Below are 19,937 nucleotides of genomic sequence, written 5' to 3'. Positions count from 1 at the left end.
TTTTCAGAAGCTTATATAATATAGGTAAATCTTTGACAAAGAAGATTAATAATTTTGGTTTTTAATAAAAACACCTGTGTTTTCTGATTTATCAGTGTTAAATATAATACAAGGATAGATTTTTATTCCATTATACTTTTTGTGTTTAACCAAATTGATTCATTATTCTGACAATTTTATTTCAATAGTAATTAGGTTTTATAGTATGTTATCTTACCCAAAAGAAAGGAATGTCACAGAGGGACACAGAAGAATCAGAACAGGCCTAAGTTCCCTCCAGTTTATTAATTAGATCATAGCCCCTTTGTCCAATCATAATTCTGCATAACTATACTTTTTCATCAAATTTAGCATAAAATACACAGGTTTTCCTGTTTCTTTGGGTCTTCATCTCTGAAGGCTCCGTGTCACATAAACTTATATTAAATAAAACTGTGTGCTTTTCTATTTTTAACTGTCTTTTATTATAGTAGTCTTAGCCATGAACCTAGCAATGGGTAAGAAATCTTTTCTCTCCTATAATTACTAAGTAAAATTTTAAGTTTCTATAGCCTTCTTATTTTTATATGCTACAGAGAAGTTATCTTTGAATTTGTTACTGAACATGTTTGTCACTTGGAGAGGCTGGAGTACAAGGAATGCATATGGTTGTAGAAAGTTGTGTTATATGTACTTATGAGCTCTGCTAGTCTACTAAAATGCTGGTGTAACAGTTTTCAATTATCCATTTCCCAGTTTCTCTGTGAAATCAAAGTAACTTTGGTTAAAAGATATAATATACATGAATGAAACTCTACTAGGAGCAATAGTGGTAGAAAGGTATAACTCTGTATGTAAGGTAATAAAATAACTTTGTATATAAGGTAACACTGTGTTTTTGTTTATTAAGGGAAAAAGGGGCCAGGCGAGGTGGCTCACGCCTGTAATCCTAGCACTCTGGGAGGCCGAGGTGGGCGGATCGTTTGAGCTCAGGAGTTCGAGACCAGCCTGAGCAAGAGCGAGACCCCATCTCTACTAAAAATAGAAAGAAATTATATGGACAGCTAAAAATATATATAGAAAAAATTAGCCGGGCATGGTGGTGCATGCCTGCAGTCCCAGCTACTCGGGAGGCTGACAGGAGGATCCCTTGAGCTCAGGAGTTTGAGGTTGCTGTGAGCTAGGCTGACGCCACGGCACTCACTCTAGCCTGGGCAACAAAGCGAGACTCTGTCTCAAAAAAAAAAAAAAAGGGAAAAAGGGTTGTATCCTAAAGTAAAATGACTGTGCCAGAATGAGAAAGAATGGTAAAAGGCAAAACATGAATGGATATAGAAAGTTTTATTAATATAATATTTGCAGAAAGGAAATTTTATTTGCTTTTTTTTTTTTTTTTTTTTTTTTTGAGACAGAGTCTCACTCTGTTGCCCAGGCTAGAGTGAGTGCCGTGGCGTCAGCCTAGCTCACAGCAACCTCAAACTCCTGAGCTCAAGCGATCCTCCTGTCTCAGCCTCCCGAGTAGCTGGGACTACAGGCATGCGCCACCATGCCCAGCTAATTTTTTCTATATATATTTTTAGCTGTCCATATAATTTCTTTCTATTTTTAGTAGAGATGGGGTCTCGCTCTTGCTCAGGCTGGACTCGAACTCCTGAGCTCAAACGATCCGCCCACCTCGGCCTCCCACAGTGCTAGGATTACAGGCGTGAGCCACCGCGCCCGGCCTGCTTTGGATTACTGTATGTGCAAAAAATAAATCTGAAAAGCTATGAAATGTGCTAAAATCTTAGTAATGTTTGCTCAATTTTGTTTACCATCTTTGCCTATAATATGAAGGATGATTCTTTTGTATGTCTCACCTGCCTTAAATGCAAAGGTTCTATGGCTAATCAGAATAATCTTAAAAGTGTTTTAAGTCCTTGATCACTTATGTAAGAACTAAGGTTCTTTATAGTCATATAACCTTCTATGTTCATTTTTGTAAGTTTTATTGTGACTTTGAAATGAGCAGCCAAAGATGATTTCTCAGGCAGTTGTGATCCAATACCTACCCTAAGTGCTCACATCTCCTGAGAGCTTTTGATTTTTGCCTTCCCAAAGTTGAATCCTAAATGTAAAATAAAACTTTCAGGACATCTTTGCACCTAGAATTATCTTTGAGATTCCCCAGAGGGCTTCTGGAAAATTACAAAGACATATTCTTTCACTTTGTAAAAAGAGAGGTGCTAGACATAATTAGGTTTGTTTGATATGCTATTATTAATGAGCTACTTGAAAAGAGTTGTCAAGTATGGGAAGAATTATCAAGTGAGAGAAAATGCTTAGCCATCCTGAGGTTAAATTTAATGGGTAAAATGCTATTATTATAAGTAATTCCAAAATCGTGTGCTATATAAGTTCCTAGAGATTTATCAATGCCCTCATTGTCCATGATATGTTCTATTTATCAGAGCCCTTGTACTGCTTTGCCTGATTATAGACTATATAACAGTATGGTTTACCAGTCATCATTTCAGTTCTTTTTAAAAATATTAACTTGGTCATATCTTTGCTTCTGTAGCTTAAATCTTGCATCTTCTAGGCCAGTAAATGTCAATTTGGAATGCATGTCACTTATCTGAGTTTTATTAACACACAGATATTTAGGACATACTCCAGACTTACTGAATCTTTTTACTTGATATTCTTACTATATGCTTGGCTTATTCATGGTATATTATATCTCAGGATTATTATGTCATCTCAAGATTTTTTCCTCTGTAAAGACTGTGTTCATCTATTTTTATAAATTAGATGAATGTTCACTGTCAAAATAAGCTTAAATGATTATATTTACAGATATTTTGTCCACAACTTTTTGAATTGACTTTCAGTTGTATTCTTGTTATAAACTCATATATTTCACTTTTGACAATTATCAGTAATGTCACCTATAGTCATTTATATCATCTACAAATAGTTTTATTTTTTTGTTTTACTCTGATGCTTCCCTTCAAGCTCTTGCAATCAACTACAGGGCAGAGTGCTTCATCTTCAACAAAGAAGGGCTATCTCAGAGTCCCGTGGAAAAGAACTATGCCAGGTACTTTGAGGTACAGGTTTTTGATGCTATCACTTAAACAATTTTAAGACCATACCAGTGGATGGAGTCAGTATTTCCGGAACTCCAGTAGAGAAACACATACATTTGTGATTCAGTGGGACAAGAATCAATTATATATAGGAATGAATGAACTGATGAGGAATGATGATAATTGTATGTTTGGAATATGGTTGATATCATTTTACTGTTCTATTTTTTGGACATATAAGGAAGCCTTTTTTCTTTTCTTGTAAGGTTTCTATAACTCATTACAATTTAGTAGTGTCTCCTTTGCAAACTGAAATGAAATATTTGTGAATGATATCTCATTTTCCCTGTGTGACACCTCCAGAATTTGGAAACTCTACTGAATATTCTTATTTTCATCACAATATAGCTATTTGCTTATGTCCATGATTCTGAGTACTAGGACATAATTGAAAACATTGGTTATACAATCTAGGCCTTACCTGGAAGGACACATTTTAGAGTGATGCTCATTTAATCTGATATGAACAGACAATTTTAAGGCACTTAAGGTTGACTTTATAGAGCCAATGTTTACAAAGTCTTTCTAGAAAAGTGGCCTGCCATCTGGCTTATAGGGTTCCCAGCCTTACAGGGGAACCTGTAGGATATTTTTGGAATTTTAAGGGAGGAATTTGCCCAAATTAGTAGGTACTGCAGAAGAAATATGGTGGCAAGTTTATGGCTTGGCATCCTAGACTCAAGAGACTTTTAAAAGTCCAATCTGAGATTCTATACAGAGATTCTGTATAAAAACTTTCAGCAATGTGAACAAGGAAGCTTATATGGCAAATTAACACTTTTGCTATACCTATGTAAATAATCAGGCCAATTTTAATTTTTGATCATGAATAATCTCTTTGAGATTATTTCCTTATCAAAAAAAGGACAGGAGTAGAAAAAAATTGTGTTTCAATGGAAAACTGTGCATTGTCTCTAGCACACCCTTCCCCTTCCAGGTTATCAGATTTTAGCTCAGTTCCTTGTCTTTCACATGTTTGGCAACTCTTTTTAAATTGTACATAACTGATGTGTGTGTGTATATATCCCATCCTGTATCCTACTTAATTGACCCCTCCCCAAACCCCCCACTTTTGTCCCCATTTGCACTTCATCACATTCCTTTATTCCACATATATATTTGTGCTGTTTTGACTTTTACTTTGAACTGGCTATAACATCTGCCTAAAGGGGTAGGGAACCTGTGGCTCTGGTTTGTAAAACCCTGCGGCTCCACATGTGGCCTTCCAGGTCCTTAAATGCAGCCTTTTGACTGAATCCAAATTTTACAGAACAAATCCTTTTATTAAAAGGGGTACAGCAGAGAAAGATGAAGCTTTTCTTGCCTCCTTTGGTGCTTAAAAAGGAATCTTGAAATCAGAAGGCCAGAGGTTCCCCACCCCATAACAGATATATGGATGGAGGTTAAGTTAGGTGGAAGTCTAGACCTTACTGATGGTGTCCACTTCTTGGATACTTCTAAGTGCTGAGCTACATCTCCAATTATCTTTTTAAAATTTTCCTGGATACAGGGCCAGACCTGTTACCTTCCTTTCCTGCTTCTACTTATTACTTCAGAGGGGGGGTCTTCCACACCAACAGACCCCCTGTGGACAGGAGCTGTAGTTTCACAGCTCCTCACTGCCTTTCTAATTCCTGGAAAAAACCCTCCTTTATTTTGCGAATTTCAAAGAGTTTTTACAGCTAACAACAATGAGAAAAACACAACGGGGGGGAGGGGGCGTGTAAAATGACATACCAGAGATAAGTCGCAAAGTTTCAAATCAGATCAAACGGGGAGCCACTTCTGTTTTTTGCTAGCATGTAAATGATAGTAGATCCTACTCTTCCACTATCTAAATTTTCTACAGCTGTGTTCCACCCTCCTTCTCCAAGAGGCAGTTTCACCATCCTCCCCATCCTTCAACCCCATCACATAACACAAGGGAAGACAAAAGCAACTTGGGTGAGAAAGGTGGGTCTTTTCAGTACAAAAAGAACTGAAGAAAGGTTCATCTACATTTCAGAGGAAACCCCAGATATTCTTTTTTCCCCTTTACAAAGAAAGGTTATCTTTAAAGAGTTCCTCTGGAATAGATGCTGAGCTTAAAGGGAGAAGTTTAAGATGAGGCCCAGGGGTTAAGGCCAAAAGACACAGGGGTGTTTATATTTTCTTTGTTTTGTGTGTGATACGTTGGGAGATTGGAATCAGGGAGAAAAGGGAATCATAGGGAGCATCCAAGTCTTTTCTTCCTTCACACTCCCTAATTTCAGAGAACCAGCCTTCCATAGGAAGTGAGGTATGGTGAGAAGAGAGAGCTATGCAAAAAAGATAAAAGTTGAGGGGATAATTGTAAAAATTATCAACAGCAGGAGGAAGAGAAATTCTTTTAGTTTCAGGGATGAGGGTGTTCTTATTTAAAAAGATAAGCCTGTACAAATGAAAACAGGTGATTAACGGGATTTATCATTAATTATTCTTGATTCATATTGGGTAGGAGTTTCTGAAGAACAGAGTTGTATTTCTTAAGAAGTATAAAATGTGACATTTTCCAAGTTGGATAAGAGTATATCCTATTTCTCATATTCACTATAGAATATATAATAAAATATATAAAATATGCATATAATATATATCCTATTATTGCTAAATACTCTAACACAGTACTGTCCAATAGAAATATGTGAACTACATATATAATTTAGAAGTTTCTAGTAGCCACATTATAGAAATAAACAAGTAAAATTAGTTTTAATCATACATTTTACTTAGACCAATATAACCAGAATATCGTCATTTCAACATGTAATAAAACTTATTAAATACAGTTACAACACATCTCAATTCCAACTAAATGCATTGTAAGAGCTAAAGTCACATAGCTAGTGGCTATAATATTGGACAGTATAGATCTAGATGATTCATTTTTAAGATCTACTAGCATAATAATATCACACACACACACACACACACACACACAAAAACCAACATTGGACTTGGAATCTAGAAACTTGGCCCCTATCAGGAGTTGTGATTGCTCTAGGACGTTTTGTCAGTACTGTTGTATAAGCTCTCAGTACCCTTGTCAAAGGGAGAGTTTAGAACAAATAACATACAGTTTGGAAATAACTCTAACATTATAAAATGATCATCTTAAGTACATTGCAATACTCTTCAGGGTGCTAATCCCCTTAAACTCAGGATAAACTCCAAATTAATTAGATATATAAAACACTTATTAGTTGAGAGTATTTTACACACTAAAATGTAAGAAACTGCTAATTAGTCTTTGGATATCTAATTACAAGGAATTAACAGTTCTTCTAAAAAGATAGAATAAGTAGCTAAATTTTAGTGATTTAAAGTTTAAAACAATCTATAGAATAATTTAGAACATTATTAAATTTATTCAAATTTGCCAATATTTATTAAGCGCATTAAAAGAAGAATGAGACTTGGTGTTCTCCATAGTAAGTTCTTATAATTCAGTATGCAGGATAAAATATAATTTGAGAATGAAGACTATGCATTATGTAACTCTTTATCCCCAGAACCTAGTCGCACAGCACGAGCATACAACAGGGTGCTCCACATATTTCTGACTGAAGGCAGTACAAAAAAGGTAAAATATAAAACCATACTACAAGAGCTGTGAAAAAGGAACAAATTATTGTGGAAGTTAAAAAAGGAGAGCTCATCCAGTTGAGGAAAGGAGGTGGGAGATGAAGGGGAATAAAAAAAGGCAAAGGAGATGGCATATAAAACAGATTTTGAAAACTAGGTTGGAGCTTCATAGGCAGTATGAGTAAGGTCGTAGATGGAGGAAAGTATATAGCAGGTTTGGGGCACAAGGGCCTAAAGGAGATTTGGGGCATATGATAAAGCTAGATTAATGCTCTGGTGATAAGTCAGTGCTTATATTGTGAAGAACTTTTATCAGTTGAGGAGTTTGTCTATTAAGCATAGACCCTTGAAGATGTTTGAATAAAAGGTATTTTTTGATTTATAAAGATGTCAGAGTATTGTGGTAGTATATAGAATGGTTTAGGGCAGAGGTCAGCTAACATATTCTGTGAAGAGTCAAGTAGTAAAAATTTTTAGGCTTTGGGGGACATATGGTCTCTATTATAACTACTTTCTACCATTGTAGCTAAAAAGCAGTCATAGACGATACATAAATGAATAAACATGACTGTGTTCAAATAAAATTTGCTCCCCCACTTATAGGTATATGTGACCTTGTTACTTAATATTACTTAATGTCCAATAAAATGGGGACAACTGTTCCCACTTCATAGAGTCACAATGAGGATTAAATAAGAATGAATGAAAAGCTACTAGTACAGTACTCTAGCTCATGATTTAGTGTTAAATGAATTTAGCTTTTGTGATACTTATTACCTGAGTCGCAAAATATAATTAGAAGACATTAAATATACTTTACAGAAAGCAATGGAATCTGAAAATATTATTCTTCATTGTATTGATTCTCTAAAATGCAATCTTTGATGTCAAGGGAAAAATGATGGTTATAACTTCTTTCTTTTTAATATTTAAAAGGGAAATGAGAAAACTAAGAAGGAGATGAAAGGCAAGTTGTTAATTTTCAGAATAGTCCTTGAGTATACAAGTTATCTTTTTTTGTTTGTGTGTGGCAGTTTTTACCCTAATCTCTTATTTATAGATACTATTGAAAGATAAGCATTTAATGCTCATAAATGCATAAACTATGCCAGATTTTACTATCAACATAGAATCACCTCTTATCATCAAAAACGATTTATCCCTCCAGAACAGCAGTCCCCAACCTTTTTGACACCAACGACAGGTTTCCTGGAAGACAATTTTTCCAAGGACATGGGGGGTAGGGCAGAAGTTGCTGCCTAGGTTCCACCTCAGAGCATCAGGCGTTGGATTCTCATTGGGAGCGCACAACCTAGATCCCCTGCATGCACAGTTTGCAATTGGGTTCGTGCTCCTATGAGGGTCTGATGCTGATCTGATGGGTGCGGCGGCTCTGGAGGTTATGCAAGCAATGGGTAGCGACTGTGCGTGCAGGTGGGGCTTTGCTTGCCTACTGTTGTGCAGCCGTTTCCAGGCGGGCCACGGATGGGTGCTGGAGGTTGAGGACCACAGCTCTAGAGTATATAATGAGTAGGGCAGTGGGCTAGCAAAGAAAGACATGTATAAACTTGTCCAGGGGCTTTAACATCCTTACATCTACAGTTTTTGAATATCACTCAATCCAACTTCTCATTCAAAAGATGAAGAAACATGTTTATCAAAGGCTAAGTATAGTGAAGCATGGCTTGTTCAAGCTCTCCTTTGAGGTAGACAACTATAGAACTAGAATGCTAATTAGCAGCCTCTTAATCCAGTAGTCTTACATAGTAGTGCTTCTGAACCATTTTTTTTTAATGCATTAACTTACCAGAACATTGGTTTATCCAACCTTCAACAACACCAGCTCACAACAAAATGATGTTAGCTGTGAAGGGAAGGGGAATCCATTTGTATGTTCCTCACCACTATTTACCTAACCCAAGAGGGACAAATCAGAATGGAGGGGATGCTGTAGAATTTGGAAAAGATCCCCCACTCCACCATTCTGTAAACACTTCAGTGGAAGTATTTATTTAGATATCACTTCCACTATAGCCGAAGAAACGGGACTTACCTATTTAATGATACATAATGCTAAATGTTAAATAAATGAGGCAGATCGTAAGTACTATAGTGAATTCAAAGGTGGAATAATGATTGAAGACTTTCCTAAGAGATGAGAGTGGCTTCATATTATTGAGTAGGGAAATATATTTTAGAAAGTCATTACTTTCACCAGATAGTGAGTGTCCATTATATATCAGGTTTTGTGCTAGGTGCTGGGGAAAAAGCTGTGACCAAGATAGACATATCCTTTAGGTTCAAATTCCTGATTCATTGTTAGCCTACAGTTTTGTAAGTCACTATGCACTAAGCTTTTTCAAGTTATACTTTCTATTGACACTGATAGTGTTCTTCAATTTTCTTTCCTGGGGAGGTAGAAATAAGATTGGAAAGGTATTTGATTTCAATAGCAGCAGTGGCTACTTCACACCTACAATTCACATGGCAACTGTAGTCATGCAGTCCTTGTGACCGCTTAGAGACTAACCAGGGATTAAACAGTTTAATTAGATTTCCTGTTATTAAACTCATGTTACAGACCTCAAATGAATAATTTTCAAGGTGTCAGACATGAAATATGGTAGGCTGAAAAGATGAAAAACATTAATAGAACTCTTTTCGATAACATTACAGTTTAATTAGAAAGAGAGCAATGTTATTTTAAGTCAAAATAATATTTTAAAAGGCGACTTTGAGAACAATTATGTAAAGAAATTAGGAACTGGCCAAGAAAGTGTTAATAAGGAATTATACGTAAAAACTTTCTAAGAAAGGTTTCCTAAAAGTCTATTACTAATAACATAATAAGATATTATTATATACTTACTATGTGTTAGACCCTATTCTAAGCACTTTGCTTTTATTAACTCATTTAATCTTCACAGCAATTCCCGTTGCACATATAAGGAAATAGAAGTACAAAGTCATATAGATAGTAAGTGACCCAACAAGGATTCAAACCCAGGTAGTTTGGCTTCAGACTTTTAACCATAAACTATATAATACTAAGCTGGGAAGAAAAGCAAATATGTCAGATAATAATAACCTTTATAGTGCTTTCACGTTTATACGTCAAATATGTTATATAACACTAACAATCTTTTACATTTATATACTGCCTTATAGTTAACAATGCACTAAAGCAGACATTATCTCATTTGAATTGAAGCTAAATTAGATCCAAATTCAATTTGACCAAGTAGAACGAGAGAGTGCATTAAGTACAAATGTACAGTGGTGAATTTAAATCTAAGGGAGACAGAAGGCCGGGCGCGGTGGCTCATGCCTGTAATCCTAGCACTCTGGGAGGCCGAGGCAGGCAGATCGTTTGAGCTCAGGAGTTTGAGACCAGCCTGAGCAAGAGGGAGACCCTGTCTATACTAAAACAATAGAAAGAAATTAGCTGGACAACTAAAAATATATAGAGAAAAAATTAGCCGGGCATGGTGGCGCATGCCTGTAGTCCCAGCTACTCGGGAAACTGAGGCAGTAGGATTGCCTGAGCCTAGGAGTTTGAGGTTTCTGTGAGCTAGGCTGACGCCACGGCACTCTAGCCCAGGCAACAGAGTGAGACTCTGTCTCAAACAAAAAGATAAAAAAAAAAAATCTAAGGGAGACAAACAGCACAAATGCCAGCTGGCAAGAGGCGAGGTTCAGAACTAATAGTTACCAATTATCTGTTATGTATCAGGTATCACCCACTTCATGAGGTTTCCTCCTTATTTCAACTATGGAGGAAACCTTAAGTCCATTATGAAATTAATCCAAAATCATATAGCTTCAAAATGGCATAATAAGGATTAGAATCCTGATTGGTCTGACTACAAAGCTTCCTTTCACTACACTGTGTTGGCTTAACAGCAAAAGCTGAGCGAAAAAAAGACATTTTGCATTTTTGTTGATAGCAAGATCAACATAAACCAGTGGTGTTAGTTGTTTGTACAGTTGAGATTGTGCTTGGTATTAGGCCCACCATATCTAGAACAGTGGCAAATATACACATTTGGCTTAAAGGAAATTTTAGAAGGAATATGATAATGATAGCTATTTTCAAGTAACTGAACAATTATTAGATGGAATAATAGGCATTATATTTTGGCTCAATGTAAGAAAGAACTTAATAAGAAACAGAAATGTCTAAACTGGAATAGGCTGCCTTATATTTAATATGTTCAACTGAAGTTTAAATAACCAAATTTTAGCGATTTTTCCAGAGAAATTCATAAACAAGGTAGGTGTTAGCCAAGTAGTTTTATTCTATGCCCCTAATTCAAATTAGAGCACAGTTTGTCTTTTTACATGTTACATGGGCATTCCCTTTTCCAGTTTTTTTTTTTTTTGGATGGAGTGTTCTGATGTAGTAAAAAGTCTAAAAACCACTTGATTATATACATTAAAGACTTATTTCAACTCAAATTCTATACTCTGAATGGTTTTAAGGTTAAGAACATAAAATCCTATCTTGACTTTATTTGTAAAAATAAAAACAGACCAAACATACCATTTTTTTCTGCAAAGGAAACTGCATCTTCTTTAGTACTGAAGGTTAGAACCATGTTGGACAAGGGATCAGCCCTGTAAGAAACAATTTTTTCCCAGGATTTAAATTAAGCTTTGGCTAGAAAAAGACAAAAATCAATATTTAAATTAAAATAAAATGTTTAGAAAACAAATAAGTTCACTATTAGTGGAATGTTAATCTCTTTAAAACCATTAATAATTTGAATATATTTCTGTGTTAAATTTGAGAGATTTAATATATCAAATAATAAAATTTATAATTGCAAAGACATTCAGCTAATCTTTAATAAAATCATTTTACTCAATTCTAAAAAAAAACTAGAGTTGAATTAAAAAACCTAAGAGGATTCTCAAACTGACCTTAAAATTCAGTATCAAGAAGATTACTGATGAGTACAATTGTCAGTACTATTTTTACCCCCCCAAAAAACATGGCAACAACATCCACTCTTCTTAATGAACCTTTCATTAATAATATTCTTGTAAAGCATAAAAAAATAAAGCTACAAGATCTGACACCCAATTGAGTTCTTCATTTTAGGATAGTGTTAATATTTAGAAATCTACATAGGCTGTTTACAAAATACCATTTCAGGAATGTCACTTTTATTTTTATGTTTATAAAAAGGTAGAACACTGTTGTAAATGTTTATTGTACATCTCTCAGAGGTAAATATAGCATTCTGTGAATCATCACTTAGAAATGTATTATAGAAGTAGAAAATATAGAAAGGAAAATTCTGGAAGTAATGTGAATAGTAGAAAGATAGGAGATATACACAGAAGAGAATATGTAGGAAGGAGCTCTCATTGACGTGAAGACTCACAAATTGCTGCTGCTGAAGTTCTGGTCATAAACCATAGTTGCTATTCTAGGATTCCTATGAGATCCCTATAATCATACGTATCATACCTGCTTCCCTGCAAGCAAGAGAGCTTCACATGGCTGGCTATATTAGAACCAATAACAAATGATTATTTTACATTGGTTCCTCCTTTTCAAAACACATGATTTCTCAATTGATAAGTTAAATAAGCTATACTGAGAACAGAAGTGTCAACATAAATATGATCTCGTAATTTGAGTGTTGACAGGCACATTGGCTTAGTTAAGAATAAAAAACAATACAGAAAAAATTATAGGAAACACTCAGGAGCCAGGAGACCAGAGCTCTATTTCTTGCAAAAGTGGTAAAGTCTTTATGAAGAAATACGTAAGTTAAATAGCAATAACTGGCATCAAAAAGCCACCATTCTTCTAGCCACTTGGTTTCTACCCTTCTCATTCTTCTTCATCTCCTATATTTTGTAGTTCCTTCCTAGGTGTGTTACAAATACCAGTTTATACCCTTTTGAATTCTCTGAACTACCATAACATCTTCCTAACTAATCTTTCTGCCTCCTTTCTTGACCAATCCACCTTTCACCATGTTGCCAGATTAATCTTTCTAATGTTCCTCTCCCAAACATATTGCCCAGCTCAAAAACTTCAAACAGTTTCCACTGTCTACCACATTAACTTCAATCTCCTGACCTGGCATTTAAGCACTTCTATAATATACTATAGACAAAACTACTTTCTATCCTTCTTCATAATTATTCCCCTGAGAAGTAACTAGCTAGTCAAATCAGATTGCCAACTGTTTTTATTATAAATGCAGCCTGTACTTTCTCATCAGTTCAATTTGTTCCTTCTACTTGGAAGACTCGCCCAACTATCTCTGTGTATAGAAGTCCATCCCAACCATCCCTCATGGTTCACCTTGAGTACCAACCTTTTTCATGAAGTCTTTCATACCCTATGCTCTTCCAACAGTATATAATTTTCTTTCAATCTCCACTAATATAATTTGTGCTTTTATTTTTAGATTTTATTTGCTCAATTACTGAAGTTCCAATTTAGATAATGGCAGAGTAGTATATCAGATTTACCTAACAACTATAAACTCTAGACAAAACAGAAGAAATTTTTTTGAAGAGATCAGAGAGTGACCAAAAGCAGGAAAGAAACTGGAGAGAATTCAGTCTTTGAAAAAGAGGAACCACACTGGATTCCACCCAAGTTTATAGCATTTCCTTTAAAGGTATTCTCCAGTCCAGATGGCTAGGATCTAGGAGAACTCAAAGAGAAAGCTATAGTCTTATTAGCACAAGGAGTCTGGAGATGGAGTTTAGGATTGCCAAGCAACTGGAAAAGTTAGGGGGAAAATAGTGAAAAGGAGGAATCCACAGAGGAGGAAGCTTTTGAATTGCACATGAATGAGCAGGCTCTAAACCAACAGTTGGGAAGGCTGAAAGAACTGAGCAGAGACTTCAGCAGTTGTCTGCTACAGAGGAGACTAAGTCTCAAGTGAGAACTTGGTAAACAAAAGGCCATGACTTTTTATTTCTTAACACTATGTTCTAGGACTAAGACTAAGGGTAAAATTGAAACAGAACCATGCTAACAATGCATAAAATTAATCCTCCACAGGTTCAAGGTGATCTATCAGCAATTTAACTGTCTGCTAGAACAAAATTCATCACATTGCTATTGTCATTAACTTGAGAAGCACAAGGAATCAGAGAATTAATATCAGAGATTGCTGATATTTCTTAAAATAAATTTTTTTGATTATTAACTGACTAAAGTTCAGGGGCTAATTAGCATATTAGAAAGTAACACATTCACTACAAGATATGTACAATATTCTTCATTTTAGTACTGTATTATACATAATATCCCTAACTGAAAACTACACAAATGCCCATCAGTAAATAATGTGGAATGGATGAATCTCACAAACATAAAATTAAGCAAACAAGCCAGTCACAGGATAACACATAAAGAATGATCTCTTTAAGTAAAAAAATAGGCAAAACTAATCTATGTTGTTAGAAGTCAGGATAGTGTTTACCACCTTTGGAAAGGAACAAAGGATGAGATGGGTAAGGTACTGGAAATGCTCTGTTTTTCAATCTGGGTGCTATCATGTGGGTATGTTCAAGTTGCAAAAATTCACAGAACTGTGTATTTTCTGAATGTATGTAAAATTTCAATAAAAAGTTTTTCTTAAAAAGCAGTATTAACTCTGGCAAAATAATGTGTTTGTTCAGAGTTCTAAGGTTGATTTTTCTTCTTCCAATGATACCATTTTAAAGTACTTTACTAGACACTAATAAACACCACTAAACCAATAAAATGAATACAGAAAATTATTTCATCACTAATTATAATATCTAACATTGATTAGCATATTGCCTTTTGTTCTATATAACATGAAACAGATTTTTATGATTTTCTGCTTATGAACAGAGCCTACTTATCAACTGACTCTTGACTTTACCTAATAAAACTATGACTGCATGAAAGATATTTATGAAACATTCTGGCACTGAGAATTTTTACTATTAATAGATGCCTTCTGAAAGAAAGAAAATGGAAAGTGAATGAGTTTCTATTTGGGAGGCTTAGCTTATTTTGTTCAGTTTCAGTAGCACTAGCTGTTGTATTAATAAATGGCCCTAAATGTTACTTTGATTAGCACCATTTAGAAATGTCAGGAGGTCATTTTTTTGCAAATAGAATTGAATAAGAGACATATAATGAAGACTATAGAAAAGAAAAGTATGTCTAAACAACATTTATTAAAATATTGATTTGTTATTTTAAAATATTTCTGAGGTAAAAAAAAATGTCAAAGATTTGGGCAATGCCAAAAAACTATGTTCTGCTTTAGGATAGTGTGTGCCTGCATGCACCACCCACCACAGACCAATTCCATTGGTTGATTAAATGCAAAAATGTTAAATACATATTAAGCAATATACTTAAAAATAGTAAATCAATGTCCAATTAAAAAATATCTAATTGGATTAGAAATATATAATTGAAATTTACTACAACTCAACAAATTAAAGGAGAAAATGCTCTTCAATAGATGTTGAAAAAGTATTTAATAAAATTCAATACCCATTCCTGACTTTTAAAAAAAATTATTGCTAAGTCAAGATTAGGAAAGAACTGTCCATTTTATTACATCAGAAACATTTCTCGGCCGGGCGCGGTGGCTCACGCCTGTAATCCTAGCACTCTGGGAGGCCGAGGCGGGTGGATCGCTCAAGGTCAGGAGTTCAAGACCAGCCTGAGCAAGAGTGAGACTCCGTCTCTACTAAAAATAAAGAAATTATCTGGCCAACTAAAAAATATATATTAAAAAAAAATTAGCCAGGCATGGTGGTGCATGCCTGTAGTCCCAGCTACTTGGGAGGCTGAGGCAGAAGGATTGCTTAAGCCCAGGAGTTTGAGGTTACTGTGAGCTAGGCTGACGCCACGGCACTCACTCTAGCCCGGGCAACAAAGCAAGACTCTGTCTCAAAAAAAAAAAAAAGAAAGAAACATTTCTGCTACAGAAGGGAAGAAGAAATAAGGATGCTGGATATCACCACTAATATTCAACATTATTTGCAAATTCTAGCCAATGCAACAAAGCAAGAAAAAGAAGTTATCCATAAATATAAGAGAAAACAAACTGCCATTATTTTTAGATTATATGACTAACTAATCAAAGTGAATCCCCTGAAAAGCTATGAGAACTAGAGACAGTACATAAGGTGGCTATATGCAAAATCAACTTTAAAAAAAACCTCATCCAAAATAGCAATAAAAAGTAAAATATCTAGGAGTAATTTTAATGAGAAATGTAAAAAACTTGTATTAAGAAAATCATCAAATCTTACCAAAGGACATAGAAAGTTACATATAAACAAAAATGCACTGAAAAAATTCTGGAAGGTGTATAGCAAATTGTTATCAGGGTTTACTTCTATGGAGGGAGTGGGTACATGGGCAGTAAAAGGGAAGGGAGAGGTGTAACTTTCATGGCTTACTCTACATGTATCTATATTGTTTAATCTACAACACAAACATACTCATTTACTTGTTCAATAAAGTCAGTAATGAGAAGAAAGGTAGACAATCTGTTTCAAAATTTTTAAAAAACCGAATCACCATCTGATTAAAGCAAATAAAAAATTGCCTTTGCAATGTGGAGAGCACTGTAAGGGGGAAAGATGGTACAGACAATACTTTCATTTGTTACTTACTTATACGCAAAAGGACTTCCTGCAAGCCTCAGTATGACGTCCACTTTGATGACTTACTAAGGCTTAAGATCAAGTATACTAAGAGTTAGGTGATGAGAGAATTTGCAACATCTAAATTAGTATACATCTCTGCTTAAATTAGTTGACCTTCTATGTCCAGGATGACATGGAACAAATCCTTATTTCCAGAAGCTGAATGACAAATTCATAACTCTCTAATGAAAAATTAAACATAGAAGTCATATTTTTAGAATATGATGAAATTAACACAAAAAAGTATTGAGTCCAATGGCCATTGAGTTTCAATGGCCAATGTACATTAATATAACTAAGAAAAAAATAAATGTCTTGTTTTTAGGTTTTATCAAAATTTAAGTCCTGCTTACAGAAATAATGACAAGAATTTACTAACCTAACAGATAAAAGACTGTTAAGAAATATATGAAATTAATAACCAATATCATCTTTGGCAACTAGCTATAATATTAAAACAAGGATGAGTCATCTTCTCCTTCCCCCAGCTGGATCACAGAGATTTAAACAGTAAAAAACCTTGGGTCAAACCCAAGGGATGACTTTGCATCTTAACATATTTTTCATGTTTATACAAAGATAAATCTTCTACCTTTGAGTTCTAACATTTAAAGATTTGGGTAATTGAAAGAGCATAAGAAAAGCTCCACTTTGGATGAGAAAAGAAATGTAAATATAGTATTTAAAAATACAAATTAAATGTGCTTGATCTTTGTTTTTAGATTTTTTATCTTAAAATCCTACATGTGAACAAAAGTGGCCTTTCAAAATAAAAAAAAAATACTGTAGGCAAACAGGTAACAATTAAATTTACTCAGTACATTTTAAAAAATAAAACCATATTCATAGTCATGAAGCCCACGATGACAACCCCCTCTCTTAACTCCCACTAAAAAACTTACGGGAAAACATTTAAGATTTCAAATTTCTGTCACAAAATTATCAGAGTAACTTTGTAAAATTATCTTCTCCATAAGCACTGCCTCTATTGCTCAATGAAATAAGTATCCCTTTCTATCTATTTAATTGCAAATCTGTGAAAAAAACCTCCAAAGATGTACAAAGATTATCTCTGTTATATTTGTCATATTTCTTACGATGCACACTTCTAACCCTCTGTAATACACTTAGATTATCATGGTTAGGTGTCTTAAATCCTCCAAGCCATTCCATCTATATGGTAATTCTAGCCAAAGGTAATCTATCAGAAGAAATGAATATAGTTAAGCCCCATATCCCCTATATTGGGAAAGTTTGTAGCTTTGGAAAAAATGTATTTTAGGTATAGGATGGACAGTCATTTCTCTTTTAGCATGTCTCAAAATCATGACCAACAGTAAAATTCACATTCTCTTTTTCTCATTAAATACATTTCTCCCAATTTAAAAAAAATACGAATCCACATATATCTAGCCAGGTTTTAAATATTTTTCCTACACTATCCATATTAATATTAGATACATAATCATAAAATGAAATATAAGCAGACTGAGAACCAGACTATGGCCAAGCCATTAATTTATCTTTGACACAGGTTTATTTCTTAGTTAAATGTTAAACTTTTCTAAGATGATCATGAGAAACCTTCAGGTTACAATTCCAACAAGTTTATAAAAGGTTTAAAATATTTCACAAAAGGAGAAAAAATAAAATATAACCCTGATTCTAGTATCAGCAAACATGGCAAATAGAGTCCCTGTCCTAATCAGATAAAATAATCAAATTTTTAAAGTTACGATATTTTTCTTATTGTATTTTTTTATGCGAGTGGATGTTTCTTAATATCAGAACAAAGAGAAATTTTTTTTTTAAGATCCAAAACCATGTCTCAAACCAACTGCAGAGAGTCTACCATTTCAAAACAACTTTTTACTTTAGAAAAACTAGATTTTCAAAAGATCTTTACTTCCCAAACATGTAGCATATCTCATTTTCAATCAGTATATAATAAAAGCATTTCCATATTCATGCACAATAGTAGGTTATAGTTTGCTTTTAAAGCAGCAGCGTATTAAATAATCACTAAGTATTTCAAAAATTGTTTATGCTATTTCTAGACTAAGCAGAGCTATGATGACTGTGTGAACCTCTGTCAAGCATAGAAAAGGAAAACTTTTTAATCTAAACAATGAGGTTTAGGACATGGTACCCCAAAATATGGCACCTGGGCATTTCAGAAAACAGCAGAAGCAGGAAGGTCTCTTTGTCCTCCTCCTGAAGCAGGACATAACAGAATTCTCTTTCTTATGAGGTAGGTCCTAACTAAACCTTCATTCCAGAGGTACCCACCCTATTCCCAGAAGAAAGGAATGTCCTTATGTCTAAAGACACTGGGACACAAACAAGAATCTGAACAAATAGGCCTAGCTAATCAAACATAAGCATAAAAATGCACAGGTTTCCCTGTTTGGGTCTTCATTCTGACAGGTAAAACTTAACAAGTGAATTTGTATATTATTCTCTTGTTAATCTATCTTTTATTATAGGTGCCTCAGCCACAAGTCTTGTGATGGATTGAGAAAAAGATATGACTTTTTCTCCTCTTATACCACTCAAATTTATATTCCTATATAAAGTGTTTTACCCAGAAACAATTTAGAATATACAAGGCACAAATAAAAAATGATTTATTACTGAATGTTCCTGGGAATGTATTATTACAGTGAGTCTGGGGTACAGATAAACATGTTAAAATTTCATGTGACTCTAAAGAATAAGAATAATATTTCAATCATAGGATATGGATAAAGTTTTTCCTTATAAATTCGTTTAGTCTCTAGAAGCATGTGATTTATAAAATATTCCATATATTACATGAAACATAAAATCTAAAGGACATCAAAATACCTAAAAAACTGTATTATTTGCCTAATAAAGTATAATTCTATTTAAATTGTAACATAGTAGATCTTTTTAACAAAAACTCTCCCAGGTAATTGCCAGGAAAGTAAAATATTATACTTTTTTTTTTTTTTTTTTTACAAACAGACAGATGATTTAAACTGATAACTACCTTAAATTGGAGACTGGACACATATAATGTCCCAGGAGTCTCAATAAGAATGACAATTTTCTACCTTATCTGGCTAATGTTTTCTCTAGTGGCAGCTTTATTTATTTATTTATACTTTTTTTGGACAGAGTCTCACTTTGTTGCCCAGGCTAGAATGCCATGGTGTCAGCCTAGCTCACAGCATGGGCTCAAGCAATCCTACTGCCTCGGCCTCCTGAGTAGCTGGGACTACAGGCATGCACCACCATGCCCGGCTAATTTTTCTATATATATTTTTAGATGTCCATATAATTTCTTTCTATTTTTAGTAGAGACAGGGTCTCGCTCTTGCTCAGGCTGGTCTTGAACTCCTGAGCTCAAATGATCCACCCGCCTCGGCCTCCCAGAGTGCTAGGATTACAGGCATGAGCCACCACGCCCGGCCCCGCTTCTTTTATTTAACTAGAGGCAGCCCTGCTATTTAACATTTGGGACTTATTCCATCATGGAGATTTAGGTCACTGACTTCCCTGGTGCTGTAAGTATTTAAT

At 34.6% G+C, this 19,937-nt stretch overlaps 1 protein-coding gene across 2 annotated transcripts in view; it reads right to left on the bottom strand.

The window, feature by feature from the left end:
• Positions 1–19,937, bottom strand: part of NDUFS4 (NADH:ubiquinone oxidoreductase subunit S4) — a 111,718-nt gene that overhangs the window by 8,049 nt on the left and 83,732 nt on the right. Inside the window, exon 4 of one of the 2 annotated variants that reach the window (XM_069492430.1) lies at positions 11,257–11,330. The exons of the other annotated variant lie outside the window; for it this stretch is intronic. Coding sequence (XP_069348531.1) covers positions 11,257–11,330 — 74 coding nt within the window. The remainder of the gene's footprint in view (positions 1–11,256; positions 11,331–19,937) is intronic. 2 annotated transcript variants of the gene reach the window in all.

Source organism: Eulemur rufifrons, chromosome 17 (assembly GCF_041146395.1).
Source record: "Eulemur rufifrons isolate Redbay chromosome 17, OSU_ERuf_1, whole genome shotgun sequence".
Taxonomy (NCBI): Eukaryota; Metazoa; Chordata; class Mammalia; order Primates; family Lemuridae; genus Eulemur; species Eulemur rufifrons.
This window is presented reverse-complemented; position numbering and strand designations above follow the sequence as displayed.